The sequence below is a fragment of the Salvelinus alpinus genome, chromosome 5 (assembly GCF_045679555.1).
Source record: "Salvelinus alpinus chromosome 5, SLU_Salpinus.1, whole genome shotgun sequence".
NCBI lineage: Eukaryota > Metazoa > Chordata > Actinopteri > Salmoniformes > Salmonidae > Salvelinus > Salvelinus alpinus.
In genome coordinates this window covers 66,118,106-66,139,614 of record NC_092090.1, presented here as the reverse complement: position 1 = coordinate 66,139,614, position 21,509 = coordinate 66,118,106, and the positions used below count along the sequence as shown (strand labels likewise).

At 44.5% G+C, this 21,509-nt stretch overlaps 2 protein-coding genes and 1 long non-coding RNA gene across 5 annotated transcripts; 2 read left to right on the top strand and 1 right to left on the bottom strand.

The window, feature by feature from the left end:
• Positions 1-1,409: 1,409 nt before the first annotated feature.
• On the bottom strand, positions 1,410-21,024 carry LOC139576540 (vesicle-associated membrane protein 5-like). The gene is made up of 3 exons (XM_071402754.1): positions 20,744-21,024; positions 3,725-3,868; positions 1,410-2,666 (listed from the first exon to the last, which is right to left on the bottom strand). Exons 1-3 carry the CDS (start codon positions 20,744-20,746, stop codon positions 2,463-2,465), a joined length of 351 nt encoding a protein of 116 aa, XP_071258855.1. The 5' UTR covers positions 20,747-21,024; the 3' UTR covers positions 1,410-2,462.
• Positions 12,409-18,262, top strand: LOC139576539 (myb/SANT-like DNA-binding domain-containing protein 4). 3 transcript variants are annotated; one of them, XM_071402753.1, is made up of 7 exons: positions 12,409-12,787; positions 13,077-13,147; positions 13,238-13,411; positions 13,502-13,563; positions 13,646-13,732; positions 13,820-14,103; positions 14,183-18,262. In XM_071402753.1, exons 1-6 carry the CDS (start codon positions 12,630-12,632, stop codon positions 13,910-13,912), a joined length of 645 nt encoding a protein of 214 aa, XP_071258854.1. In that variant the 5' UTR covers positions 12,409-12,629; the 3' UTR covers positions 13,913-14,103; positions 14,183-18,262. The 3 variants fall into 3 exon arrangements, 2 of the variants coding, with proteins under 2 accessions (XP_071258854.1, XP_071258853.1); XM_071402752.1 differs by having other exon boundaries at positions 13,235-13,411; XR_011675137.1 differs by having other exon boundaries at positions 12,409-13,147; positions 13,235-13,411; positions 13,646-14,103; positions 14,183-14,871; positions 14,941-18,262.
• On the top strand, positions 18,308-19,279 carry LOC139576541 (uncharacterized). Its single transcript, XR_011675138.1, has 2 exons — positions 18,308-18,433; positions 18,528-19,279. It is a non-coding gene; the product is annotated as an uncharacterized lncRNA (long non-coding RNA).
• Positions 21,025-21,509: the final 485 nt, after the last annotated feature.

Genomic DNA, 21,509 nt, shown 5'->3' with positions numbered 1-21,509 from the left:
CCTTATTTACATAAGTATTCAGACCCTTCGCTATGAGACTCGAAATTGAGCTCAGGTGTATCCTGTTTCCATTGATCATTGTTGAGATGTTTGTACAACTTGATTGGAGTCCACCTGTGGTAAATTCAATTGATTGGACATGATTTGTAAAGGCACGCACCTGTCTATATATGGTCCCACTGTTGACAGTGCATGTCAGAGCAAAAACCAAGCCACGAGGTCGAAGGAATTGAGTTCCGAGACAGGATTGTGTCGAGGCAGACATCTGGGGAAGGGTACCAAAACATTTCTGCAGCATTGAAGGTCCCCAAGAACACAGTGGCCTCCATCATTCTTAAATGGAAGACATTTTGAACCACCTAGACTCTTCCTAGAGCTGGCCAAACTGAGCAATTGGAATTGGGGTCAGGGAGTTGACCAAGATCCCGATTGCCACTCTGACAGAGCTCCAGAGTTCCTCTGTGGGGATGAGAGAAGGACAATCATCTCTGCAGCACTCCACCAATCAGGCCTTTATGGTAGAGTGGCCATACAGAAGCCACTCCTCAGTAAAAGGCGCATAACAGCCCGCTTGGAGTTTGCCAAAAGGCAACTAGAGGACTCTCAGACCATGAGAAACAAGATTTTCTGGTCTGATGAAACCAAGATTGAACTCTTTGGCCTGAATGCCAAGCGTCACGCCTGGAGGAAACCTGGCACCATCCCTACGGTGAAGCATGGTGGTGGCAGCATCATGCTGTGGGGATGTTTTTCAGGGACTGGGAGATGAACGGACCAAAGTACAGAGAGATCCTTGATGAAAACCTGCTCCAGAGTGCTCAGGACCTCAGACTGGGGCGAAGATTCAACTTCCAACAGGACAGCGACCCTAAGCACACAGCCAAGACAACGCAGGACTGGCTTCGGTACACGTCTGAATGTCCTTGAGTGGCCCAACGAGAGCCCAGACTTGAACCCGATCAAACATTTCTGGAGAACTGAAAATATCAGTGCAGGAAAGCTCCCCATCCAACCTGACAGAGCTTGAGAGGATCTGCAAAGAAGAATGGGAGAAACTCCCCAAATACAGGTGTGCCAAGCTTGTAGTGTCATACCCAAGAAGACTCGACGCTGTAATCGCTGCCAAAGGTGCTTCAACAAAGTACTGAGTGAAGTCTGAATACTTAAGTAAGTCTGAATACTTATGTAAATGTAATATTTCAGTTTTTTATTTTGAATAAATTTGCAAAAATGTCTAAACCTGTTTTTGCTTTGTCATTATGGGGTATTGTGTGCAGATTGAAGAAGGAAAAATACAATTAAATCCATTATAAAATTAGGCTATAACATAACAAAATGTGGAAAAAGTCAAGGGGTCTGAATACTTTCCGAATGCATTGTACAAACTCAATCAAAATGCTCCACAGAGATAACTTATCAATTTATTTTTTATTTTACAAATTGTGCACTACAGTTTTACATGTATTTGAGATGGTAATAGCTCAAGGGTAAAAAAAACAATTGGGAAAGGAAAGTCAGTAACAAATAGGGTAATCTCATCCACCAGCCGGCTAACAATTGAGCATGGGGATGCGGTTACAAATAGAGAGGACACCAAAATGACAAACTCATATGTTAAGAAGATAAGTGAAGACATGATGCAATTTCTCTGCAGCGGTTTTTGATACTGTACACATTGCTTACCTGTAGGCTAATGAATGACACATGTAACATAAATACTCACATTGCATTGCCCACAGAAACAAGCTGTCCTCAAACACAAGTGTTTTGTATATAAATAAAATTATGTTCCTTTTCTTATGTTTCTTTTGCCCAGAAAAAAGGGAAGAATGACATGAAATGACTTACTCATAAAATGTCATGGCAATTATAATTTTGTGATGTCCCTTTTACAGCTTACATGGAATACTGAAAAAAAAAGGATACACAATTCATCCAACATACCAAAGGCACAATATTTTTGATTTGAATTGACCAAACATTCACATATACCAAATCCTATGGTAAGGCTGAAGCATTTCTGAGTATGAATGTGAAACTAGTGAGCCTGACCAACTACGGCCAGTTGAAGGCGATACTGAATTGGGAAGCAGCTGAGCTAGTGATGGTACCATTTCATTCAACGATCTACACACTGAGCACGGAGCCTAAAATGCCTCTAAAAATAAACAATATCACAGATTAAAAAGTTAAGAAAAGCCAACCCACAAAACCTATATTGGGCTCAGGTGGAAAGCATGTTTGTGCTATCATCATACCAACTCCTTGTTGCTCAATGTCATGCCAAATGTTTGGTCCCAGATCTGGGACCAGGTTAATAAAACTATATATTCATCTACATCCACTATTCTTGTCTGATTGACTCCTTATTTCCCGGGGAGGCCTCGCTTGCCCCTGTCTCCATCTTCATCTTCCATCTTAATTTCCTCCATGGCCTTTGCTCTGACAGACAGTCTATGGTCCTAAGGCCCTGAGGTGGGCTGCTCTACAGCAGTGGAGCTGTTGTTTGAGCTGAGGCCGTCATATCTAAACACTGACCATAAAACAATCGCAATGATGATGGCTGCCACGACAACCCCTATACCGGTCAGCAACACTTTCATTTTCATGTGTTCCCACCACTTCTGTTGTTTAACTTTTCCAGCAGACTTTGAGAAAGCCTTACTCTGAAAACACATAATTATAAGATGTTAATATCAAGATAGTAGGATGTTAATACCAAGACTCTATGCATCTATATCTGTCAGAATATGGGGGAAGGGGGATCTGCTTTATCCGTGCAATTGAGGTTATGGTGCATTGTACATATTTTAAAATCCAGAAAGAACTATTCTGTCATGAAACTTGCCATTTCTTGACAATTTGCTAGACAGAAGCCTTTAGTTACAGTGCACTCTACTTTCCCAATGATCTTCCAATGAATCGAGACTGGTGTTTTAGTTTTTCTTGACACTTCTGTTTTATTTTTCCCAGTAACCCAGTCAGCCAGCCAGTCCTCAGAGAACTATGGCTGTGTCCCATGTGGGCTCTAGTCAAAAGTAGTGCACTATATAGGGAATAATGTGCTATTTGGGATGCAACCCCAGTCAGCCACCTAGCGAGTCCTCAGAGAACTATGTGGTTGTTGTGATGTAAGCCTGGCTGGGGAGAAATGTGGGAAAGCTGTGACCTGGTTGGTTGACCCCAGGATGGACCAGGACGGACATGCACCCTGTGGCACATCCTGGACACCCCTCTCTCTATACCGAGGGAGACTAGTGGGTTTAATTCATCTTACAACAATAGGAAATACCTTTCTAAAAATATCACCTTAAACCACAACCAGGATGTAAATTGTACATTATTTCCCCTCTCCAATTCCACCTAAAGTATATTTATAAACACCAATATGACATTTCCTGCCTATTCCCAGGACTTGTTTTGAACCATGGAACATTGGAAAACACTTTCATGAGACACCAAAGCTGGAGAATCCAAAGGAGAACCCTATTGTGCTATTTGTGTATGATAGCATTGGAATCATCAAAGTAAGACCTTCAAAGTCAGTGTCTTCATATTACGAATGCTTTGTTTTAAGTCATGATTTGGTTCCATTAAAGACATCTATTATTACATCTAGGGTACATCCCAAATGGCACCTTATTCCCGATATAGTGCACCATTTTTGACCAGAGCTCTCTGAGAATAGGGCTCCATTTGGGACACACCCATAAACTTCAATCACCTTCTCCAGAAGTTCATCGGCCCTGTTCTCCAGTTCTCCCAGCTTGCCTGACCTCTCGTCAGCCTTGTTGAGATTATCTAGCATGATCACCTTCACCTCTTCCACCTCCTTCTGGGCCTGCTGCAGGCGGTTCTTCCCATTCTCCTGAACACACAACAAACAGTTTGGGGTTAATGGAAGATAAATCATGGAACCACTTCCGATTTGGTGTATATTTCATTAATGGTTTATTTGAATAGGGGTTGGTTTGAACAAATTGATTGACACAATGATTGAACAATCATCATAAGCACCATAGTGTGTGTACAGATGTAGGATCTTAACTTGAGCTAGTTTCCTACAGCAGGAAAATAATCCTGCAGCAACAGTAAATGTGAATAATTATGTGGATTATAATTCATGGACATTTTTGTAGAGATTGATGCATTTCTCGTAAAAGGAATTTCAAAGTGGAAATTATAAACTTTAAAAGCCTTTTTAAACCTCTTAATACACTAAATGTTTTAAATTTCCTGCGTTGCAGGAAGGTTATCCTGCAAAAGGGTGATCAAATTAAGATAATTACAACTGTAGCTCACACATTTTTCTTTATAGATTTGTCCCTATCTTTGTGTCACCATGTTAAAGGTAATATTTTGTATTTCTTATGTTGTGTAACCTATGCAATGGTTAACAATAGTGCATTGTTAACACAGTAACATTAATCATTAGTCATATTGGCTGAGAGATTACGTTTCCATAGAGCAAACAAGACAGAACAGGAATATGACAGCCAACAACTGAAGTGGGGCAGGTTTTCCTGGACATCTGGATTACTCTGTTTTCTGTAACCTCAGAGTCTGTCTGGAGGAACATGGCAGCACCCTACAGCTCTCCAAACAAATAAACCACTTTAGCCTGGGGCAACGAAGGTTGAACAACCCACTGTGACAATGACACTCTTGGAGGCCACCAAAATCTACTATAAACTATAAGGGCCGAATCCTAACTGAGATGTGCACACTTAGATCATGTATTGATATCAACAGAAGACGCAAATCTCAAGTTACTAAAAACGTAAACAGGATATTTAATAATAGGTTGTGCAGAGCTTGATTTATATCCTGATGGGACTGTCCTTGACCGATTGCCCTCTGAGCCGGACAGGGAAGTGAGTGATTCAGGAGTCAAGGATGCTGAGTGCTCTAACACTAAAGCTCAGACACACCGGTAGGATTGTCAAACGTTTTCCCGCCGACAGTACTTAGCACTTCTGAACAGAATGTAGGCAGTCAATCTCTTTTGTGTTCACACAGCAGAGACCTTGACATCGTTAGCCACTCAGCCTTGTTAAAATACTCAAACCAGACGGTGGCAGTAGCATTGTTTGGCAATGCATGTCTGTGTGTGTTGCTTAGTTTATGGTCTAGATTCCAATGTTAGCTAGCTAGCTAATATTGCTATTTTGTAAAAAGCCATTGTTGAAACGTTCCAGGTGGCTATAGCTAGATAACGACCTAGCAAGATAACAAAGAAACAATTCAATTCCCTCTCCATAATCCCAAACTTGTGATTTAAATATAATGTCAATACTAGCTAGAGTGGTTAGCTAGCTTTGAGGAAGTATTTAGGTTTGTGTGCATTGCGGATTTATATTTATATTATATTTTTTATTTATATTGGAGAAGCAGTTACTGCCTATCTTCATACTGTACTGTCTTTGGTACCACTTTTGTTCTAGCAAGAGAAGGAATGGCCTCCCACTGTGAGTACTTTTCATGCAGGAAACCAAGAGACTGAACAAAACAAGTGCAATCTCAGCGACTCTGATGATTTCATATTTCACTGTCATTACTTCTTTGACACCCTTTCATACACACAAACATAGTGGGATATGATGAGGTTAGAACACTAGTTCAGTGCCCTCGTAGTGACAAGTTAGGACTAGCTGTTATAAGTTACCGGTCAATGCATCATGAGTTATACAAGCTTTAGTAAAAGCTGCATTTCTTTCCCATTTATATTCGCTATTACAGCTGTCATATGGTGAATAAGACTACATCTGGATTGCTGTAGTTAAATTGGACTGAGACATAAAGTTTGAGGATATGCATGGCACTGATTTAGTTCGCACCACCAGTTAAGTTTTAATAGCTGAACAATAGTCTGTTTAAAAATCAACTGGCGACAAAGTCTTCACACAGGAACTGCTGCCCCTTCCAGGAAATAGGACATTTTAAGTCTTATTACATACAGCCGGGAAGAACTAATGGATATAAGAGCAACGTCAACTTACCAACATTACGACTAAGAATACGACTTTCCCGAAGCGGATCCTCTGTTCGGACCATCACCCAGGACAATGGATCTAATCCCAGTAGCCAACCCAAAACAACGTCGCCGCAGAAGGGGCAGACGGAGCGGCCTCCTGGTCAGGCTCCATGGACGTGCACATCGCTCATCGCTCCAGAGTATACTACTCGCCAATGTCCAGTCTCTTAACAACAAGGTAGACGAAATTCGAGCAAGGGTTGCCTTCCAGAGAGACATCAGAGATTGTATCATTCTCTGTTTCACAGAAACATGGCTCTCTCGGGATATGTTGTCAGAATCGGTTCAGCCACCCGGCTTCTCCATGCATCGCACCGACAGAGATAAACATCTCTCTGGGAAGAAGAAGGGCGAGGGTGTATGCTTTATGATTAACGGCTCATGGTGTAATCATAACAACATACAGGAACTCAAGTCCTTCTGCTTACCCGACCTAGAATTCCTTACAATCAAATGCCGACCATTTTACCTACCAAGAGAATTCTCGTCAGTTATTGTCACAGCTGTGTACAATCCCCCTCAAGCAGACACCAAGACAGCCCTCAAGGAACTTCACTGGACTCTATGTAAACTGTAAACTACAGTGGGGAGAACAAGTATTTGATACACTGCCGATTTTGCAGGTTTTCCTACTTACAAAGCATGTAGAGGTCTGTCATTTTTATCATAGGTACACTTCAACTGTGAGAGACGGAATCTAAAACAAAAATCCAGAAAATCACATTGTATGATTTTTAAGTAATTAATTTGCATTTTATTGCATGACATAAGTATTTGATCACCTACCAACCAGTAAGAATTCCGGCTCTCACAGACCTGTTAGTTTTTCTTTAAGAAGCCCTCCTGTTCTCCACTCATTACCTGTATTAACTGCACCTGTTTGAACTCGTTACCTGTATAAAAGACACCTGTCCACACACTCAATCAAACAGACTCCAACCTCTCCACAATGGCCAAGACCAGAGAGCTGTGTAAGCACATCAGGGATAAATTGTAGACCTGTACAAGGCTGGGATGGGCTACAGGACAATAGGCAAGCAGCTTGGTGAGAAGGCAACAACTGTTGGCGCAATTATTAGAAAATAGAAGAAAATAGAAGAAGTTCAAGATGATGGTCAATCACCCTCGGTCTGGGGCTCCATGCAAGATCTCACCTCGTGGGGCATCAATGATCATGAGGAAGGTGAGGGATCAGCCCAGAACTACACGGCAGGACCTGGTCAATGACCTGAAGAGAGCTGGGACCACAGTCTCAAAGAAAACCATTAGTAACACACTACGCCGTCATGGATTAAAATCCTGCAGCGCACACAAGGTCCCCCTGCTCAAGCAGGCGCATGTCCAGGCCCGTCTGAAGTTTGCCAATGACCATCTGGATGATCCAGAGGAGGAATGGGAGAAGGTCATGTGGTCTGATGATTCAAAAATAGAGCTTTTTGGTCTAAACTCCACTCGCCGTGTTTGGAGGAAGAAGAAGGATGAGTACAACCCCAAGAACACCATCCCAACCGTGAAGCATGGAGGTGGAAACATCATTCTTTGGGGATGCTTTTCTGCAAAGGGGACAGGACGACTGCACCGTATTGAGGGGAGGATGGATGGGGCCATGTATTGCGAGATCTTAGCCAACAACCTCCTTCCCTCAGTAAGAGCATTGATGATGGGTCGTGGCTGGGTCTTCCAGCATGACAACGACCCGAAACACACAGCCAGGGCAACTAAGGAGTGGCTCCGTAAGAAGTATCTCAAGGTCCTGGAGTGGCCTAGCCAGTCTCCAGACCTGAACCCAATAGAAAATCTTTGGAGGGAGCTGAAAGTCCGTATTGCCCAGCGACAGCCCCGAAACCTGAAGGATCTGGAGAAGGTCTGTATGAAGGAGTGGGCCAAAATCCCTGCTGCAGTGTGTGCAAACCTGGTCAAGAACTACAGGAAACGTATGATCTCTGTAATTGCAAACAAAGGATTCTGTACCAAATATTAAGTTCTGCTTTTCTGATGTATCAAATACTTATGTCATGCAATAAAATGCGAATTAATTACTTAAAAATCATACAATGTGATTTTCGGGATTTTTGTTTTAGATTCCGTCTCTCACAGTTGAAGTGTACCTATGATAAAAATTACAGACCTCTACATGCTTTGTAAGTAGGAAAATCGGCAAAATCGGCAGTGTATCAAATACTTGTTCTCCCCACTGTATATATCCGGAGGCTGCATTTATTGTAGCTGGGGATTTTAACAAAGCAAATTTGAGAACAAGGCTACCTAAATTCTATCAGCATATTGATTGCATGACACGCAGGGCTAATAATCTCGAACACTGCTACTCTAACTTCCGCGATGCATACAAAGCCCTCCCCCGCCTTCCCTTCGGCAAATCCGACCATGACACCATCTTGCTCGTTCCGTCTTATAGGCAGAAACTCAACCAGGATGTACCAGTGACGAGAACCATTCAACGCTGGTCTGACCAGTTGGAAGCCACGCTTAAAGATTGTTTTGATCACGCGGACTGGAATATGTTCCGATCAGCCTCAGAGAACAACATTGACCTATACGCTGACTCGATGAGTGTGTTTATAAAGAAGTGCATTGGAGATGTTGTACCCTCTGTGACTATTAAAACCTACCCTAACCAGAAACCGTGGATGGATGGCGGCATTCGCTCAAAATTGAAAGCGCGATCCACCGCATTTAACCATGGAAATAGGTCTGGAAATATGGCTGAATATTAACAGTGTAATTATTCCCTCCGCAAAGCAATCAAACAAGCGAAATTCCAGTACAGGGACAAGGTGGAGTCGCAGTTCAACGGCTCAGAGACGAGACGTATGTGGCAGGGTTTACAGGAAATCCCTGAGTACAAAAACAGCCACGTCACGGACACTGACGTCACACTTCCAGACAAACTAAACACCTTCTTTGCCCGCTTTGAGGATAATACAGTGCCACTGTCGCGACTCGCTAACAAAGACTGCGCCCCCCCTTCTCCGTGGCTGAGGTGAGTAAAACATTTAAACTTCTTAACTCTCGCAAGGCTGCTGGCACAGACGGCATCCATTGCCGCGTCCTCAGAGCATGCGCAGACCAGCTGGCTGGTGTGTTTACGGACATATTCAATCGCTCCCTATCCCAGGCTGTTGTCCCCACATGCTTCAAGATGGCTACCATTGTTCCTATACCCAAGAAGGCAAAGATAACTGAACTAAATGACTACCGCCCCAAAGCACTCACTTCTGTCATCATGAAGTGCTTTGAGAGGCTAGTCAAGGATCATATCACCGCCACTTTACCGGCCACCCTAGACCCACTTCAGTTTGCATACCGCCCAAACAGGTCCACCGATGACGCAATCGCCATCACACTGCATACTGCCCTATCCCATCTGGTCAAAAATAATACCTATGTAAGAATGCTCTTCATTGACTAGAGCTCAGCATTCAACACCATAGTACCCTCCAAGCTCATCATTACATTTACATTTAAGTCATTTAGCAGACGCTCTTATCCAGAGCGACTTACAAATTGGAAAGTTCATACATATTCATCCTGGTCCCCCCGTGGGGAATGAACCCACAACCCTGGCGTTGCAAGCGCCATGCTCTACCAACTGAGCCACACGGGATCATCAAGCTGGAGGCCCTGGATCTCAACCCCGCCCTGTGCAACTGGGTCCTGGACTTTCTGACGGTCCGCCCCCAGGTGGTGAAGGTAGGAAACAACATCTCTGCTTTGCTGACCCTCAACACTGGGGCCCCTCCTGTACTCCCTGTTCACCCACGACTGCGTGGCCATGCACTCCTCTACCTCAATCATCAAGTTTGCAGACGACACAATGGTAGTGGGCTTGATCCCCAACAACGACGAGACAGCCTACAGGGAGGAAGTGAGGGCACTTGGAGTGTGGTGTCAGGAAAACAACCTCTCATTCAACGTCAACAAAACAAAGGAGATGATTGTGGACTTCAGGAAACAGCAGAGGGAGCATCCCCCTATCCACATCGAAGGGACAGCAGTGGGGAAGGTAGAAAGTTTTATGTTCCTGGGCCACACAGACAGCGTGGTGAAGAAGGCGCAACAGCGCCTCTTCAATCTCAGGAGGCTGAAGAAATTTGGCTTGTCACCAAAAGCACTCACAAACATTTACAGATGCACAATTGAGAGCATCCTGTCGGGCTGTATCACAGCCTGGTACAGCAACAGCACCGCCCTCAACCGCAAAGCTCTCCAGAGGGTGGTGCGGTCTGCACAACGCATCACCGGGGGCAAACTACCTGCCCTCCATGACATCTACAGCACCAGATGTCACAGGAAGGCCAAAAAGATCATCAAGGACAACAACCACCCGAGCCACTGCCTGTTCACACCGCTATCATCCAGAAGGCGAGGTCAGTACAGGTGCATCAAAGCTGAGACCGAGAGATTGAAAAACAGCTTCATTCCTCAAGGCCATCAGACTGCTAAATAGCAATCACTAACTCAGAGAGGCTGCTGCCTACATTGAGACCCAATCACTGGACACTTTAATAAATGGATCACTAGTCACTTTAAACAATGCCACTTTAAATAATTGGAAAATCATTCCAGGTGAAGCTGGTTGAGAGAATGCCAAGAGTGAATGGAATGAAATAACACATATGGAATCATGTAGTAACCAAAAAAGTGTTAAACAAATCAAAATATATTTTATATTTGAGAATCTTCAAATAGCCACTCTTTGCCTTGATGACAGCTTTGCACACTCTTGGCATTCTCTCAACCAGCTTCACCTGGAATGATTTTCCAACCGTCTTGAAGGAGTTCCCACATATGCTGAGCACTTGTTGGATGCTTTTCCTTCACTCTGCGGTCCGACTCATCCCAAACCATCTCAATTTGGTTGAGGTCGGAGGATTGTGGAGGCCAGGTCAACTGATGCAGCACTTCGTCACTCTCCTTCTTGGTAAAATAGCCCTTACACAGCCTGGAGGTGTGTTTGGGTCATTGTCCTGTTGAAAAACAAATGATAGTCCCACTAAGCCCAAACCAGATGGGATGGCTTATCGCTGCAGAATTCTGTGGTAGCCATGCTGGTTAAATGTGCCTTGAATTCTAAATAAATCACAGACAGTGTCATCAGCAAAGCACCCCCACACCATAACACCTCCTCCTCCATGCTTTATGGTGGGAACCCCACATGCGAAGATCATCCGTTCACCCAGACTGCATCTCACAAAGACACAGCGGTTGGAACCAAAAATCTCAAATTTGGACTCCAGACCAAAGGACAAATTTCCACCGGTCTAATGTCCATTGCTCGTGTTTCTTGGCCCAAGCAAGTCTCTTCTTCTTATTGGTGTCCTTTAGTAGTGGTTTCTTTGCAGCAATTTGACAATGAAGGCCTGATACACAGTCTACTCTGAACAGTTGATGTTGAGATGTCTGTTACTTGAACTCTGTGAAGCATTATTTGGGCTGGTAACTCGTATGAATTTATCCTCTGCAGAAGAGGTAACTCTGGGTCTTCCATTCCTGTGGCGGTCCTCATGAGAGCCAGTTTCATCATAGCACTTGATGGTTTTTGTGACTGCACTTTTAACAAGGCAGACCTGTTAATTGAAATGCATTCCATGTGACTACCTCATGAAGCTGGTTGAGAGAATGCCAAGAGTGTGCAAAGCTGTCATCAAGGCAAAGGGTGGCTACTTTGAAGAATCTAAAATATAAAATATATTTTTGGTTACTACATGATTCCATATGTGTTAATTCATAGTTTTGATGTCTTCACTATTATTATACAATGTAGAAAATAGTACAAATAAAGAAAAACACTTGAATGAGTAGGTGTTCTAAAACTTTTGACCGGTAATGTATATCCATTGATTCTTGAAGAATGTAACTTATAAATGCCTCATGAGCTTAGTTCAACTGTCACACTCCATGAGAAACCAAAATATACGTTTGTTTTTCTCCAATGTTTGTAAACATTGTAAATGTAAACAAACACCGTATAGCCTCATAACATGGTTAAAACATACATTTTCATATCATGGATGGTCAGTCATTGCATCTACAGCTCTGTCTATTAATCTGAGAGTGGCTACATTTCTCCAGGCCCATCCCTCAGCTTTTTACCAAAACAAAGGCGGGGTGACAGTTTTGTTATTGTTTCATCTGCATATTATCAAGATATCAAAGTGTCACCAACAAAAAGGTAAACAATAGGCCTATAGCAAATGCAGAATATGGCATACATTTATCACATGTAAACAGCACTTTTCAATATGGCTCAAAGCATGCCATTCCATGAGCGCAGCATTATTTTTCAACTCAAATCAATGAGCCCAATCAGTCCGCCATGACAACAAAATCATAAACAACAGAGTAGGGCTGGGGCCTGTTGCACAAAAGTAGAATTAAGACATCCGGGATAAATGACTCAGCTGAGCTCAATGAAGCCAAAACATGTGCGTCCAGGCTTAATTGGTTGCACAAAGACCAAGCCAGGATGAGCAGACACGGATTCATTAAGCCAGGTGAAACCAATCCTGGATAGGTGCGCGCTCACGGCTCACTCAAATAGACCCGCCACAGATCACAGATTAACTGATTTACCATGGCAACTAGAGCCGCGTACTTTTCCCCGTCGGAAGCACAAATCCTCATGGAGGCATACGAGGAGGTAAAAGATATAATTAAGAAGAAAGGCAACACCGCCACAGTGATAAAGCAAAGAGAAAAAGCGTGGCAAAGTATTGCAGACCGCCTGAATGCGTAAGTAGTGCACAATTACACACTCACCGCTCCGCTGAAACATCACAATTACAATTCAAATATTTAATTCACATCTCCAAAAATGCAGTTGTACTGTAATTATGAAACGGTTAAATTTTTAATTGAAATGCACTGCAGATATGAGTGAAATTGTGTAAAGTAACTCCATCACACTGTATAAAGCTATGATAAATTTTTTGATATTTTTACTGAAAACAAGACAAAAATACCAAGTAATTTTTTGCAGTGTGACTCCATTAAATGTGTGTGTGTGTGTGTGTGTGTGTAGATTAAACATGAACGGGCCAAAACGGACATGGCAGCAGGTCAAAATCAAATACAAGAACATTCTGCAGAATGGTATGGTCCCTGACTAATATTTAACAAAGCACAAGCATATATTGTACCCAGAAGGTGCCTGCTCACACATTGTCTGTACTGTTTTAGCAGTGAAAAAGAATACCCACAGACAAGGCACGGGTGGTGGGTCACCAAAGGCTGACCTTACCCCAGCAGAGGACATGGCCTTGGAGCTAAATAAAGGCAGGCCCGTCTTAGAGGGGATCCCTGGGGGGAAAGAGACGAGCATAGGTTCCTCCCAAGATGCCACCCGCTTCATTCAAGGTATGTCCTTCCATCTCTACATGGGATACAACCACATTCATATTGAATCAATTTGGACTGTCTGACTTTGGTTTACCTATTGCCTTGCAGTGTCTGGCAGCACTGTGTTCCTGTTAGAGCCACCAGCACAAGCACCAGACGATGCTGATCCAGTGAGTACTCCATCAAAGGCATACTGTAGGCCTGGCATGTCTTGTCTACTAGCTTCAATATGAATCCGATTAAATGTGATAGGGTGAAGGCCCCAGTGCAGCAGCAACAGCACATGATGGAGACGATGATGAGGAGGAGACCATCTCTCTGGATTCCAGAAGGCATGAGGTATCATGTTAAGACTGTGAAAGTACTATTTACTCTACAATGGTGAGGAGTCCTCATCAAAATCAAAAAATCTAATTTCTTTTACAGGACCCAGATGCTATACAGTGGGAAAACCAGCCTGGCAACATAGTGCGTATTAATAAAAGGACACCACATCCTGCCAAATTCCAGCTGCGCTAATTGTATTGTGTTCACAGAGCTCACAAGCCTTTAGAAAGTTGTATGGCAACCACCTCCGGCGCCAAATAGAACTGGCAGACATAGACATTCAGTACAAGAAGAAAAAGATGGAAAATCTTGCACTGGAGTCCGAAATAAAAAAGAGGACAATTAGGAAACTGGACCTTGAAATAAAAAAACTTGAGAGGGAGGTGAGATATGCCTTCAATGTACACTGTATGCTAACTGTAACACAAATGTATTATTCATTATTTTTCTTTCCTCCCCCAGCTCCAAGAAGATGACACAGCTCAAAATAAAAATTAGGTATATTCTCGTAAAGTCAAGTGAGCCATGACATATGAGCTCTTATTGTGAGCACACAGGACGGTGGCATCTTTCTAAGGTTTTTTTTATTTTCCCAGCAATCAGTACAACCAAGTCATTGTTATAAGGCATCGCCCTCTTTTGCCCACCCCCCCAGCACCAGGTGTGGCCACTAGCCTATATGAAGGCCCAAAATTGTGTGTTCCTTTCTGCTCTGACAATGGCATGCCCATTCGTGCGAGATGTGGTGGATGAAGAAGCACTTGTGCTGAGGAGAGCCTTCAGGCGAGAAAGGGTCTTCAGGGACCGGTTGGACCCACTGGCCTTCCCTGATGACCATCTATATGAAAGATACAGGTTTTCTGCAGATGGCATCAGGTATCTATGCAGACTACTGGGTCCCAGGATTAAGCACCGCACTGCACGGAGCCATGCACTGAGTGTGGAGCAAATGGTTTGTGTGGCCTTGCGCTTTTTTGCTAGTGGAGCCTTCCTGTACTCAGTGGGGGATGCAGAACAGCTGAACAAGGCCACAATTTGCCGCACAATAAGGAGTGTGTGTCTGGCTATCAAAGCATTAGCAGATGTCTTCATCTCCTTCCCTGGCCACAGAAGACTCTGTGACATCAAAGAGGAGTTCTATAGGATTGCAGGTAAGAGGATCTACAAATTACAGGACAACTGTTAACACATAGTAGGATACTCATTACTTTGTGTGACAGGTTTCCCCAATGTCATTGGTGCAGTGGACTGCACACACATAAGGATAAAAGCCCCCTCAGGTGCCCATGAGGCCGATTTTGTGAATAGGAAATCCTTTCACAGCATTAATGTTCAGGTGAACATAACTTTTTGATATTGTCCATTGACGAACACTATGCTGTAACAGTCCTGACCTGTTTTATGTTGTTTTTTATGTGTTTATGGTCAGGGCATGTGTTTTGGGTGGGCAGTCTATGTTATCTGTTTCTATGTTGGTTTTGGGTGACCTGGTATGGCTCTTGATTAGAGGCAGGTGGTTTGCGTTTTCCTCTAATTAAGAGTCATATTTAGGTAGGCGTTGTCACAGTGTTCGTTGTGGGTGATTGTCTTCCGTGTCTGTGTCTGTACACCACGCGGGACTGTTTACGGTTTGTTCGTTTTGTGTAGCCTATGTTTCCTATTCGTGCGTTCTTCTTGTTTTATGTAAGTTCGTCGTATAGGTCTGTCTACACCGTTTGTTGTTTTGTTAGTTTAGTTAAGTTCGTGTTTTCGTTTAATAAATATGTGTTCAAACTCCACTGCGCCTTGGTTCGATCAATACTCCTCCTTTTCGGTAGAAGAGGAGGAGGACCGCCGTTACAGAATCACCCACCATACCAGAGCCAAGCAGCGGAGTCAACGGAGGAAGGGACAGGAAAAGAAGGAGCAATGGACATGGGACGATATATTGGACGGAAAGGGTTGCTACACTTGGGAGGAGATCCTGGCTGGTAGGGATCGCCTCCCATGGGAACAGCTGGAGGCACTGAGGAGAGCAGAGGCTACCGGAGAGAGGAACCGGAGCTATGAGGGAACGCGTCTGGCACGGAAGCCCAAAAAGCCCGTAAGTAATTCCCAAAAATTTCTTGGGGGGGGGGCTAGAAGGTAGTGGGCCAAGGGCAGGTAGGAGACCTGCGCCCACTTCCCAGGCTTACCGTGGAGAGCGGGAGTACGGGCAGGCGCCGTGTTACGCAGTAGAGCGCACGGTGTCTCCTGTACGAGTGCATAGCCCAGTGCGGGTTATTCCACCTCCCCGCACTGGTAGGGCTAGATTGGGTATTGAGCCAGGTGTCATGAGGCCGGCTCAACGCGTCTGGTCTCCAGTGCGTCTCCTCGGGCCGGCATACATGGCACCGGCCTTACGCATGGTTTCCCCGGTTCGCCTACATAGGCCGGTGCGGGTTATTCCACCTCCCCCCACTGGTCGGGCGACCGGGAGCATTCAACCAGGTAAGGTTGGGCAGGCTCAATGCTCAAGAGTGCCAGTACGCCTCCACGGTCCGGTATTTCCGGCGCCACCTCCCCGCCCCAGCCTAGTACCTACAGTGTATACACTACGCACTAGGCTACCAGTGCGTATCCTGAGCCCTGTTCCTCCTCCACGCACTCTCCCTGTAGTGCGTGTATCTAGCCCGGTGCCTCCAGTTCCGGCACCACGCACTAAGCCACCTGTGCGTCTCCAGAGCCCTGAACACACTGTATCTTCTCCCCCTACTAATCCTGATGTGCTTGTCCTCAGCCCGGTGTCACCAGTGCCGGTACCTCGCATCAGGGATAGAGTAGGCTTTGAGAGTACAGTGTGCCCTGTTCCTGCTCCCCGCACTAGTAGGAAGGTGCTTATCATTAGCACGGTGCCTCCAGTTCCGGCACCACGCACCAGGTCTACAGTGCGCCGTATCCGGCCAGAGCCATCCGTCTCCCCAGCGCCATCTGAGCCATCCGTCTCCCCAGCGCCATCTGAGCCATCCGTCTCCCCAGCGCCATCTGAGTCATCCGTCTGCCAGGAGCCTGCAAAGCCGCCCGTCTGCCATGAGCCTGCAAAGCCGCCCGTCTGCCATGAGCCTACAGAGCCATCCGCCAGACAGGAGCCGCTAGAGCCGTCAGCCAGACAGGAGCCGCTAGAGCCGCCCGCCAGACAGGATCTGCCAGAGCCGCCAACCAGACAGGATCTGCCAGAGCCGCCAACCAGACAGGATCTGCCAGAGCCGCCAACCAGACAGGATCTGCCAGAGCCGCCAACCAGACAGGATCTGCCAGAGCCGCCAACCAGACAGGATCTGCCAGAGCCGCCAGCGAGCCATGAGCAGCCAGAGCCGTCAGAGAGCCATGAGCAGCCAGAGCCGTCAGAGAGCCATGAGCAGCCAGAGCCGTCAGAGAGCCATGAGCAGCCAGAGCCGTCAGAGAGCCATGAGCAGCCAGAGCCGTCAGAGAGCCATGAGCAGCCAGAGCCGTCAGAGAGCCATGAGCAGCCAGAGCCGTCAGAGAGCCATGAGCGTCGAGAGCCGTCAGCCTGCCATGAGCGTAGAGAGCCGTCAGCCTGCCATGAGCGTAGAGAGCCGTCAGTCTGCCATGAGCGTCGAGAGCCGTCAGCCTGCATGGACCTGCCAGAGCCGTCCAGCCAGGACCTGCCAGAGCCGTCCAAACAGGACCTGCCAGAGTCCTTCAGCCGGGATCTGCCCCTTGTCCCGGTGCTGCCCCTTGTCCCGGTGCTGCCCCTTGTCCCGGTGCTGCCCCTTGTTCCGGTGCTGCCCCTTGTCCCGGTGCTGCCCCTTGTCCCGGTGCTGACCCTTATTCCGGTGCTGGTCCTTATCCTGGTGCTGCCCCTTGTTCCGGTGCTGCCCCTTGTCCCGGTGCTGCCCCTTGTCCCGGTGCTGGCCGTTTATTTAGGGGAAGGTAGTTTTAGGGTGGTCAGTGGAAGGGGTAGACAGAAGAGGGGAGTGACTATGGTGGTGTGGGGAGAGCGTCCTGAGCCGGAGCCACCACCGTGGTCAACTGCCCACCCAGACCCTCCCCTGGACTTTGTGCTGGTGCGCCCGGCGTTCGCACCTTGAGGGGGGGGTTCTGTAACAGTCCTGACCTGTTTTATGTTGTTTTTTATGTGTTTATGGTCAGGGCATGTGTTTTGGGTGGGCAGTCTATGTTATCTGTTTCTATGTTGGTTTTGGGTGACCTGGTATGGCTCTTGATTAGAGGCAGGTGGTTTGCGTTTTCCTCTAATTAAGAGTCATATTTAGGTAGGCGTTGTCACAGTGTTCGTTGTGGGTGATTGTCTTCCGTGTCTGTGTCTGTACACCACGCGGGACTGTTTACGGTTTGTTCGTTTTGTGTAGCCTATGTTTCCTATTCGTGCGTTCTTCTTGTTTTATGTAAGTTCGTCGTATAGGTCTGTCTACACCGTTTGTTGTTTTGTTAGTTTAGTTAAGTTCGTGTTTTCGTTTAATAAATATGTGTTCAAACTCCACTGCGCCTTGGTTCGATCAATACTCCTCCTTTTCGGTAGAAGAGGAGGAGGACCGCCGTTACATATGCATTGCCAGTGATGTGCATTGATTGGTGTAATATTCCTCATCTTATGATTTCAGATGGTCTGCAATGCTGACTGTGTGATCAGCAATGTTGTGGCAAAATGGCCTGGCTCAGTCCATGACTCCAGAATCTTTCGGGCCTCTGAAATCTATCAGTGCCTATCACAAGGTAAGCCACACAACCCCTATTTATAACCATCATGGCTGTGTCAAGAATATCACTGTGTTTATGAGGTAGTAATGATGAGATTTTGTGTTGACAGGTGAATTCTCTGGTGTGTTGCTGGGAGACAGGGGGTATGGCTGCCAGCCTTTTCTCCTGACACCTTTCACAGACCCCCAGGAAGCACAGCAGGCCTACAACCATGCCCATGCCAGGACCAGGGCCAGAGTTGAAATGACCTTTGGCCTCCTGAAGGCACGCTTTCACTGCCTTCACAAATTAAGGGTCAGCCCTGTTAGGGCATGTGATATTACTGTGGCTTGTGCTGTCCTCCACAATGTGGCCTGCCTGAGGAAGGAGAGGGCCCCCAGAGTGCCACCAGCCATGGACTGGGACAATCCGGCAATCTTCCCTGATGACGACAGTGGTCGGCTGCTGAGGGACCAATATGTGTTGAATTATTTTAGTTAGTATGTGTGCTTTCAATTTTGGTTAAATATGTCCTGCGGTGGCAGAGGAATTTGGGTTTTTTTGGGTTCGTTTTTTGACGAATTTGGCCTCTTATGATGTTTGTGCGGTATACTGTGTGTAATACAAGGCTGCAGGGAGGCTACTGCATCCATTCATTTGTCTGTTCAGTTGATGTGTATGGATTTGTCCTGCATTTATTTTAGTGTGCAGACATGCAGGGTGTGTTATATACAGACCTTTGAATGTGTATGTATCATTTTGTATAATATGCTTGGATTCTGTGCTTTCCATCTTGTAGAGTCACTGTGACTTCAGTTTCGAAAGGAGCTGATGGTTTACCTGCTTTGTTTTGTCCTTATTCAATAAAGGAACATAATGTTACACATTGTGTTTTTATATTCATATGGAATGTGTATTTGTTTATATGACAGAGTACTAGGGCCACACTGAAGAAAAAGGATAAAGTCATACATTTATGAGGCTGGTTCTTTCTGCAGAAAAGCTACATATTGTTTTTACAGTTTTGATACTTATGACAATGTGATACTTAATATTCTGGCACATCAGCATGTCTTTGTTTATGAAACCATACTGAAGTACAATTTCACGAAATGCCCCACATCTGTCATTTTAACAACTGTCCTCCTTTAAAACAACTGGTTACAATATTATGACTTGTGTTTTTTTCCCCTCTGTGGCCCTAATATTCTATCATTTTATATATAGCCTTATAGTCTATGGGAAACTGTAAATTATCTAATGATAGCAACATCATCTAAAAATCATTTTTTATCCAAAATCATTGAAATTAATGATCACAAACGTTTAAATAATAACAGTGGGTCTAGTTATATGTGATAACAATGTATAGTGAGCAGTGAAATAACTATTGGTTTCCATTTGTGGTGACTGCTGACTGACATTAGGGATGAGATTAAATAGATCCTGGAATTTAGCCTGGTCTGGAGCAGGCTAGCTCCACAGAATAAATCTCCATGGTAATTTATACCATAACATATCCTCCTGCCCCCTATCCATCTTTAGTGCAACCGGATTACGGATCAATTGAGCCAGGATCACCAAGATATCCTGGCTTAATCCCTTATCCTAGTTTTGTGCAACAGGCCCCTGGTGGCTAATAAGTCCTTGATTTTGGGGTTATGCTCAGGTGAAACAATTTGGCTAATCTATATTTCCATAATTCCAAATCCTGTTCTTGAAGATCAAGGGGTATAATTTTTTTTGGAATGACTGGAATTCTGATAGACTTTGGTTTTTATTAATGTAAAGATATAACTTATAACTTAATCGTTTTATTATATGAAGTAGAAGGCGATGGGTTAGAAGAAGCCTAAATAACCAACCCATAAAGTAAAATTAACATCCATATATGGCCAGCTATGTAAACTTCAACAAGTTAAGTTACCGATTACAATTGTGGACATGTAACTAGTAACTGTAACGGATTACATTTAGAAAGTAACCTACCCAACCCTGTCTATATGAAATAATCTATTTGCATGAATTTGTTTGAATTGTGTATGATCTCTCATAAGTCAAATCCAAATCAAATAAAAACTATAAAAGGGAATATTTTTAAGTAAAGGTAACTGTATCACACGATGAAGGTTACATAACAGTCAAGTTCAATGTAGGAAAACGGTCTATCGCAATTCAAAGCCAGGCTGTAGCCTAATGTAGGCTATACACATACAGTGATAAAGAAACGCTTCTTACAGGTCTGTGCAATATTGAGGTTAATAAACAAAATGATGAATACATAAACATATATAAATATAGTATTTCTTAATCCTTTATTTGTCAAAAAAAATCATAGAAACTTACCATTGCTTTCACGTTACTATCTCTATTCCCGTCGTAAACTGTCACTGAACACAATGCATTGCGTCTTGGCGTAAACTTTTGTTTTCAAACAAATGTTGTCTTTATCCAAGATGATTTTCCGATATCACAAACTTGTATTTTAACCTTATCTCATTTGCAGTTGGCTACAGTTCGTTGCAATCTTTATTTTAGTCGATATTCTTTATATTTCCTGATCTACTCTCGCCCACTTTCACTGAAGTCTGCTGGTCGGGTCGGGTGACACCCACCCCTTTTCTGGAAGTCAGCAGAACAGACACTGTGACGTCGCGGCCGTAATGTCACGGAATTTAAATACTGGTCCGTAATATTAGATGCGTGATCATACTACATAAGTGAAAGGGCAAAACCTTACACCTTCCCTATCATTTGAAAATCTACAGATTTTACAGGCTTTTGACGAGTGTTATAAAGCCTTCATTATATATTCATATTCAGCCGTTGCCTTTTACTTTCACCTAGGCTTACTATCCAGTGGTGTAAAGTACTTAAGTAAAAATACTTTAAAGTATTACTTAAGTCATTTTTTGGTCATCCCTACTGCCTCTGATCTGGCGGAATCACTAAACACAAATGCTTTGTTTGTGAATTAATGTCAGAGTGTTGTAGTGTGCCCCTGGATCTCCGTAAATAATAAAATAAAAAATAAAAAATTTGCTGTCTGGTTTGCATAAAATATTGAATATTGAATATTACTTTTACTTTTGATAGTTAAGTTCATTTTAGC

Coding starts and splice junctions, on each gene's coding strand:
- LOC139576539 (XM_071402752.1), top strand. CDS start 12,630: ATGGCAACTAGAGCCGCGTACTTTTCCCCGTCGGAAGCACAAATCCTC. Junction 13,148..13,234: donor CAAGAACATTCTGCAGAATG/GTATGGTCCCTG, acceptor GTACTGTTTTAG/CAGTGAAAAAGAATACCCAC. Junction 13,564..13,645: donor CACCAGACGATGCTGATCCA/GTGAGTACTCCA, acceptor TAAATGTGATAG/GGTGAAGGCCCCAGTGCAGC.
- LOC139576540 (XM_071402754.1), bottom strand. Junction 2,667..3,724: donor CCGATGAACTTCTGGAGAAG/GTGATTGAAGTT, acceptor ATGTGTTTTCAG/AGTAAGGCTTTCTCAAAGTC.